This window comes from Nannospalax galili, unplaced genomic scaffold (assembly GCF_000622305.1).
Source record: "Nannospalax galili isolate Female #2095 unplaced genomic scaffold, S.galili_v1.0 scaffold448, whole genome shotgun sequence".
Lineage (NCBI taxonomy): Eukaryota > Metazoa > Chordata > Mammalia > Rodentia > Spalacidae > Nannospalax > Nannospalax galili.
In genome coordinates this window covers 2,114,269-2,123,533 of record NW_008359324.1, presented here as the reverse complement: position 1 = coordinate 2,123,533, position 9,265 = coordinate 2,114,269, and the positions used below count along the sequence as shown (strand labels likewise).

The 9,265-nt window shown below is 34.6% G+C and overlaps 1 protein-coding gene across 5 annotated transcripts in view; it reads right to left on the bottom strand.

Annotated features, from left to right (window-relative positions):
- The window catches only part of Grik2 (glutamate ionotropic receptor kainate type subunit 2), a 771,644-nt gene that overhangs the window by 31,143 nt on the left and 731,236 nt on the right, over nt 1-9,265 (bottom strand). For all 5 annotated transcript variants that reach the window (XM_008822942.2, XM_008822943.2, XM_029558576.1 and 2 more), the window contains one exon: nt 7,083-7,308. In XM_008822942.2, the coding sequence (XP_008821164.1) occupies nt 7,083-7,308 (226 nt within the window). The remainder of the gene's footprint in view (nt 1-7,082; nt 7,309-9,265) is intronic.

Below are 9,265 nucleotides of genomic sequence, written 5' to 3'. Positions count from 1 at the left end.
AAAATGCACTTAACAGATGCATGTGTTTTTAAATTGTCTTTAGATTTAACATTTAAAGGTATTATAAACACAGCCACTTCATCTTTTAATTTACCATATATAAGTTCAGTCATTTTCTAAATGTAATATTGATGCAGGACACAAACATGGAGAAAATTATAAGGACATGGGAAGGGAATGGATCCCCTTACCCCTGAGTTTAGTTAAAACCTTTTGCCAGCAGAAGCTGGGTGTGGTGGTGCATGCCTTTAATCCCAGCACTCCACACACAGAAGCAGGTGGATTTCTGTGAGATTGAGACAAGATTGGTCTACACAGTAAATTCCAGGCCAGTTGGGGATACACAGACTGTGTCTCCAAAAAAACCTCTTGTCAGCTAAGAACTCCTACACACACACACACACACACACACACACACACACACACACACACACGTGTGCGCGCATGCACGCGCAATTCCCTTTTCTGTGCAAGTTGCCAAAATAGATACTATATTTCTTTAACACAGAGATAGTTTATGTTAAATTTTCAGTGAGCCAGACTTAAGGCCTGAATGTGTATGACCTTGGGTAGGGCCTGATAATTTGGGTTCAGACCAGACTACTAACCGTTTACAGTTAAACTCTCCTAAGTGCTAGGATTTAAAAATATGCACCACCAAGTCAAGCTATAAATGACTGTTTTCTAAAATTTTAGTTTTTATTGTGTGTGTGTGTGTGTGTGTGTGTGTGTGTGTGAGAGAGAGAGAGAGAGAGAGAGAGAGAGAGAGAGTATATATATATATATATATATAAACGTGTGAATGCAGAGAATTCCAGATCCCCTAGAGCTGCAGTTACAGGGTCCTGAGTCACCCAGTGTGTGCACTGGGAACCTGACAGCAGTCCTCTGGGAAAACAGTGTGTGTTCTTAACTGCTAAGCTATCTCTCCAGCCCCTATACATGACTTATAAAGACAATGAAAGGCCACCGCTTCTTAGAAAAACCACATCCATGGTCTCTGGTGTGTCTTTCTTTCTTCTGAAGTGTCTGTTTTTTGTTTGTTTGTTTGTTTCTTTGTTTAACTTTCTTAACCCTCTTGCTTAAGTCTATGGTAAAACATTTTTATTAAACTTCAACTCTACTTCATAATGGCTAGTCTTGAAATTCTTTTCTGACTTGATGCCACTTTGAGTGAATGTCCTTAAAAGATCAAGGAAACATCTCAGGGTGACAGCATGTAGCTATGTCTCCTCCTTTGTTCCTCTTAGACATCAGGACTAATTTATTTTTCAGAGGAGCCTTTTATTTATTGTGAGGTAGCTATAAACTCACAAGAATTTACTGTTGATTTAAACCTGCAAGTAAAACAGGAACCACTGAGATCACAGGAAATTCTGACATTTTTGAAATATGCACAGTCATACACAAAAGCCACACTCCTCAGGGGTCTCACATTTCCTACAATATGGAATTTGGGAGGAAAGTTAAAAATGGAATAAACTCTGGACTAGTGCATTGCTGTAAAAAGTAATAGTAATGAAACCCTTCAATCAGTTTACAGTATTTCCAACAATTGAACAAAGCTAAGTAAAATAACACAGACTGGCCCTAGCCATTTTATATAAACTACTGCATTCCTACTAGCTCGGGAGCTCCTTAGACTGCCTGGACTTAAAGGTGATATGCACTCAATCTCACCAAAAGAGAAACCAAAAAAGTCTTCCAGCATAGAGCAAGTAGAGAGGTAATGCATCTGAAAATTCCATTAAGGAGAATGATCCCTGGTCTTTTAAACACATTACTACCTACGGTGTATTAAGAAACAAGATTACAACTGTTTCTCTGTTGTAAATAGGCCTTAAGGAAACCATGGTGATTTGCCTTTTTATTTTACCTCTCCCAAAGGTTTTTGAAAATATTATTTTGAATGACCTAAAAAGTTAACTTACTATCAGTAAATATATCTACAATTCCCAACATCTACCACACAGTAAATGCCACATTAAAATAGCATTGCTGCTGTCTGGAGAAGTGAGAACTGGATTTAATGCTATCCCAAACTTAATTAAACCAGCTTATGCTTATTTAGCATTTGCCTTCACATCACTGTTGATTGCTTCACTAAAGTATTTTTGTGTAAACAGAGCATCGCTAATTAAATAGCTTCTATATCTGAGTCATTCAGTGGTTTCACAGCATACTTTGGACAGTAATCATCACACTAAGAGTGATGAATGGAAAGGGAGGCCCCCAAGTGAAGAACAGGAGGATCCCGGCAGGCTAGCAGCTTTGCAAAACACTAAAGGGAATTTAGGAGCAGGTAATGTCTCATTTTTCAAATTTGTTTCTGCTTTCCCATTTCCAAACAAATTATAATATTTTCTGCATTCATTTATTTCATGGAAACATATACTTCCATGGAAGTTTCTTAAAATCTGATCAGTAACGAAAGCAAAAAAGCTTTAGAAAAAAAGGAAGGTCTTTTATTTTATCACACTTTGGACATGACATTATCATTTCCTAAAGATAGCGTCAGGCTGTTAAGGAATTCCTGGAATTTCTGTAAGTTTTCTACAATCTAAGCTAGTGCTGCTTTTCTTCCTGTAAATTTATCTCATTAACTCTTTGGAAAAACAGAAAAGCCTCAAATACCTTTTCAAGCTTCAGTGTATTTCTGGGGCCTATATCCCAGTGTGGATATAGGTCAATATATCCAGGTCAATCCCCTGCCACAGGAGGTTGACCTGGTCTACAGTACCAGTTGCGTGTGCTACCTCCAGGAGCGGGCATTATAGCCAATCAAAACTTTGCTGGTTGCACATACCCTAGATGTGCCACTATTGTTCACAAGCTAGAACATCTTGTTTGGTATGTTGGGGAAGGAGGGATATACAAAGAACTATGGGAATAAAGGGGAAAAAAATTCTCCTGATGCACAGTTTAAAAAAAAAGCCTTAAACACAGAAGAACCCCTACAGGGATGGAAGAAAGTCCTACCAGAAGCCATACAGTTGTTAAATGAAAATCCCAGTGCCAGAGGTGGGGTGTCCCCCTATAAGTGGACAGAGAGGCCCTAGAGAGGCCCCTTTATTGTCTCCAAAACAATAAAGGCCATTGCCAATAATGTTGGTTGTACACTAAAAGTAGACAGTAAAACCCTATTGCTGAAGACACTGCATGATGTGAGCACCAGAGAGGGAGAAACCAAGCTTGGACTAAGCTGGAAACTCCCTGCCACTGGATGGATGGCTTTCAGAGTACCAGAGGCAATTCAGATTGCTGGCGAAGAACGGTCCCCCATAATTCTGCCCAATATACCATTTTTATCACTAGTTCTAAAAGAAATCTGACATCCCTATATTTATAGCTTTCCATTTTATGATATATCTGGATGAAGAAGTTTTTTTAGTTAGTAAATAATAAATGAGCGTTCGAGAGTACATTTATAACAACAACCACAAACAACAGAGACCAAAAGCTTGGCCCTCATTCAGAGGATGGTGAGTATAGGCAAGAATCTCCTTCCTGAAATGACATTAGAAATAGGTTTCACATAGTAGCATTCTAGCAAGCCCATAGTAATACACTTCATGCTTACACTAAGAGTGTGTCTAACCATTCCTTCATGCACTTTCTGGTCCAATTTAAAACAATTTTTTAATATATCACACATATTTGACAAATTATATTAAGGACTTAAAGTGTATTCTGAGTTCTGAGAGTTCTTAGTAGTTAAAAAAGAGGTAGTGGGGTTGGAAAAATGGCTAAGAGCACTTAGGCTCATCCAGAGGACCCTTTGGTTACCAGCTCCCACATGGCAGCAGCTAAAACCTATCCATAATACCAGTTCCAGGGGATCTGATGCCTTCTTCTGGTCCCTGCCGGCATTTTACACACGGGGTATGCTTACAAGCAAAACATTCATACACATGAAATTTTTAAAAAATACAAATTTTTTTTTTACAAAAATAGTGGTTGTGATGGTGGTGCTGTAGAGAAGAGAGGGCTCAGGGTTAAGAGCACTTATTGTAGACAGTTTGGCTCGCTGCACTTACATCAGTTGGCACACAACTATTGGTAACTTCACGTCCAGATTTCATGCCCTTTTCTGGTCTTTTGGGGCACTGTACATAAGTGATGTACATACAGATAGTCATACACATGTATGCATAAATAAAATAATTAAAAGAAATCTAACCAGATATAGTGATGCATGATAGATACTTGAAAAAGTAAGGGTGGAGAATTACTTGAGCCTTTGAGGAATTCATGACCTCCTGGGATTACATAATGAAAGTTACTTAAAAAGGAAGTAAATAAATTCATAAATGAAGGACCCTAAAGTCAGTACCTTTGTAAGAGACTATTCCAAGAGATCCAGAACTTAAAAAACTAAATCCAGATTACTCTGCAGAACACTACACTAATAGTATGTTGCCATCTCTTTCCTTGAGTATATATAATTTCTCACAGAATCAAAAATGATATTTCAAAATTATTAAAAAAGTAAACATCACAATTCTAAATAAGTGCTGCAATAACTTGAATTTTCTGGGTTCATTATGTATTTCTACTGAGGCAGAGAAGCATATCTGATCTGTGGACAGAGAATGGATTATTTTGAGCATTGCATCAAAACCCAAATTTTAGAGAAAAAAATATATAATTCAATATTTTGAAGTTTGTTTATCAAACTATATTAAAATCCAGTAACTTATCTTGTATTAAAATTAATTGTAACTCTTTTGAAAACTTGTACACAACACTGCCATAATAAGGACAAAACATTTTGAGGTCTTTCCCTGGTATGATCAATCAAAGGGAGACATTTTCTGTGCTGAATGTAAAACAAGGTTGCTAATGATTACTATGCACTGGCAAGTATGAAATATGTTAAAGATAAAATATATTCTTCAAAATATCTTTTTCATAATTCAAAATTCTACCCAAATTATTGTGATCTTACTGGACTTCAGGTTAGCATATATTTATATTTTATTCTTTCACACATATTGTATTCTACTTAGAAATTAAATTAGAGATTTCTATAATACAGTTGGCCTCCCAAAACATGCGGACTAATCCACACTCTATAATTTGTTAATAAGAACTTAAATATGTTTTCATTTCTACAAAGACTATGCACTCATTTTATCTACTGGATAAAAGGAGGAATATGCAATATGACAGCATTGAGTGACTTAAAATATTTTCATAGTCACTTCTAACTACTTGAGACATAAAGACTTTCAAATGTGCTCCCAAATAGTAGGATTTAATGTTAAATTTTGTTGAAATTTTTATAGAAGTACACTCAAGTCTTCTCAGACATTTGAAAATTGCCAAAATTACCCTAAATGATTAAAGATTTTGATAGCATTGTAATAATGAAATGGGATTTTTTATTAAATTGTATCTAACATTCTAATGCTGTGTATGTATTAGAAACATTTTAAAATTAAAATTTTTTAATTTTTTAAAATTTTGTCCCTTTTCTCTCAAAGATATTGTAATGTAAAATATGCTATTGTTATATTTCTTTTTGTATAACAAGTTTCCTGTTGCAGCTATGACAAATTACCATAAATTCATTGTCTTGATCACAATACCTAATTTATTATCTCACAGATCTTGAGGTCAGAGTGGTATATCAGACACCTCAAATAGCTTAAGCTTATACAATCTATATGAAAGAATTTATTTCCTTACTTTATTAACTTCTAAAGGTTATTTGCATTTCTGTGCCTATGACCTTTTCCCCCACCTCTATAACCACCAGGCAGCACTTTATTTATCTCTTGCTTGTTCCATTCTCTCTTCTCTCCATCCATTTCCCTACTCTCTTCTACCCTACATTGCAACTGTGATTTTACACTACTATTTGTTTCTCTTGAGGGCCCTATGTGATTACATTAGACTGACTTGATTAATCAGGCTATCTTCCCATCTCAATAGATTTAATTCAATTACATCTATAGAGTGACTTTGTCTACTTAAGGGGCTAGTTCATAGACACTGAGGACTAAAGGTATGAACATCATCATGTAATCATTCTTCTTTCTACTACATATACACATAAGCTATACTATTATTTATGCACTTATTTAGAGTGCAAACAGATACCTATTTACATGTATGAACATGTATTATCAAAACTCTCACTGATTTTCCTGGAAATTACTGTGATAATTGTCATTTTCATCATTATTATTATATGATGGTGGCTTGCACTCATTTCCAGGCTGGTCTCAAACTCATGGATTGAAACAATCCTTCCCCTCAACCTCTGGAGTAGTTAAAACTACAAGTGTATACTCCAATACCCTACATGAAAGTCTTTTCTTATTTAATTTTATAAAGACTAAAAAATATCTGTCATGAATAAGAAGAGGAATGTCAAAGACAGCTAATTCAGGGTATCAAATATAGACATATCACTGGCAATTAGTTTGTTACCACTACCGCACTTTTGGTGGAACAAAATAATAATTGTAAGAAACATTTGTGGCTTTATTCTTTTAGGTAACTTAGGTAACTCTGTTAGTAAGATTCATACACTTCAAATTTGGAAAAATAACATTTTGCAAAGTTTAATGCATTCATGAAACTGAAAAAAAAAAAAAAAAAGCATTTGATTGGTGACTTTTGACTTACACCCATATTTCCAGCATCCCTCATTTAGGAGGTTGAGGTTAGAGAATGATTTGTAAGTTTGAGGTCAGCCTAGCTCACATAGATTCTATCTCAAAAAAACCAAAATAAGAATATTAGTCTATTAATAATAACAATAATATTAATAATACATATGTTTGAGAATTTGAATGTTCTTCAGAATCATGTGTTAAGAATGAGTTACAGATATTTCAACCTATATACAGTAAAAATATCTACTGGGTATTTGCTAGAAAATAATTTTTCTTTTTGATTTGTTCATTTAGAACCATATGTCCAAAATAATAACCTGCTTTTACGCAGTAAAAAATGTTGATAAGATACAATACGTAAATACAAAACTTTCTGTGATACATGCCCTCTTTTCTCCCTTTCAAGTAGCAGATAATTTTAATGAGCAAACATAAAGTGGCTGTCGTGTAACCTACCCATAGGAGTTCCAACACCATAACCTTTGGAGTCTATAAGGCCACCAATCTGTGTGAGGTTACAGTTCCGCTGTGTAACAAACTCGATGGTTGTTGACTCCATTAGGAAAGCATAATCAGAAGTAAGGACTCGCTGGATCCCTTCTTCATTACTCTTGACAAGCACAGACTGTCTCCTGCTGCTCATAAATGCCCACATTTTATCATATGTAGAGATTTTTGATTTCTGGGGGAAAATAAGATAAATTTAAATGATAATAATTTTTTTCTTAGTTTCCATGTGATCTTACAATATTTAGACAATGGACATTTAGTTTACTCATATCATTTCATACTTGTGCAACAAACAATAATAGATATATATAAAACAATATCAAAATATATGTAAAAGTATCTTAAAATTCTTCAGCATGTGTCTATGTATAATGTAGGGTTTTCAAGAAATACTTTGAAGATAACTTACTGTTTAAAAATACAAACTAATAAATATAGAAAACAATAAGTAAAAGAAAAATACATGAGATTAAAAGAGAGATCTTTGCTTTGTATCTTGAGTGAGTGTTCTGTAGGTATCATTTTCTTTTCAACATTACCTAATATCAAATTTGGAAATAACAGACGTTGGACTCAGGTTGACACTGTCGTATTGTGACCTTTTTCGATTATTGTGCACCAATTTGGAGAGTTTCACATGGTTGTCATATCAACTCCCAAGAATATACTAAGCTATAGGTTGAAGATATGAGGACAATTTATGACAGATTATAACAAAGATGCCTCTATTTCCAGTGAAACACAGTCTTATCACCACAAACCATCTCCCTACCTGCATAAAGGCAACTACAAATAAATCATTCCAGAATTTTAAATAACTAGAAATTCTTGGAGCAATCAAATTGATTAGGTTTATGGGCAACTGCAAATTCTCCATAGGCCTTTGCTAGAAGGAAAGAAATAAGTTGGTTCAGGGGCTCTAGAAAAGAATATAACCAGAAAAGCTTTGCATTTGCTTGTTGAAAGCTCAACAAAGAAAACCTTTATGTACCTCTACACGTGTATGATATGTAAATATTGATTAAATGTGTACAAGGAGGCAAACCATAGTCCCATGTTTTTATTTTCAAGAAAAATAATCAAATTGTTGATTAAAGAGGGAAATGTAGAGAATATTTAAGGTTATGATGAAATTCTTACTAGGTCATAAACACCAACTGTGAGACTACATCTTCTCTATTACCCAAAAAAGAACAGAAAGAAACTGATGAGAGGGTATTTCCTTCCACGAAAAAGAATTTTTCTCCTAATATTTGTGTTTGATATCAGAATACAAATAAAATTAAAGTTAGAAATCATCTGTATGTTCAAGTGTATTTATGTATAGCAATAAAATGGGCATCATTTTTTATTTGGTTAATCTGTGATGAAAATTGATAAACAATATCTTTCAATTATATCATATAGATTTTCCAATTAAAACTGTAGGCTTGGTGTTTGAAAACTTACAAAGTAATGTCTTTAAGGAATATAGTGTGATATCTTATCATGAATGTACTCTCTGAGGCCAAAGTCAAACAAAGGAACTAAAAAGTATACAAAAAGTTATTTTTACCTACATTAGCCACAAAATTGGTAGGATTTTCTCTTTTGTTTCTGCTCTGTGAACATTAGCAACAATGTAAATGTTATTATTTTGTTACTTCATTTCCATTTCCTGAAATGATTAGCCATTGATGGGTTAGTTGTAAATGAACTTGAAGACTAGTAATTTGTCCCAAAGTAAAGGTAGTAAGTCTATTTCAGTAGCATTCAAAACGAAGAAATATATTTTATCTTTTATAGTATTAAAAATAATTTTAATTTTTATTGAGCAACCAATGGATTTTTTTCATTATTTATTGATGTTTTTTGAACTTCATACAGTGTAGGACCCTGAGACCCTCTTCATTCACCCGCTACACCCCAATCCCTCCAGACCCCCACTACTTACTCTTTTAGCTTCGGTAAAATGTTTAACTGCTGCTTTAGACATGCCTAGACATACCCTGGCATGCCCTGACCCCTGCCTGCTATTCCCCACCCCCCTTCTAGGAAACTATAGATTAAGCAAGCCTGCGCATAAAAACTGCCCTATAAGGTAAAATGAGAGACTCCTGGCCCCATAGGTAACACAGCACATTCCACAG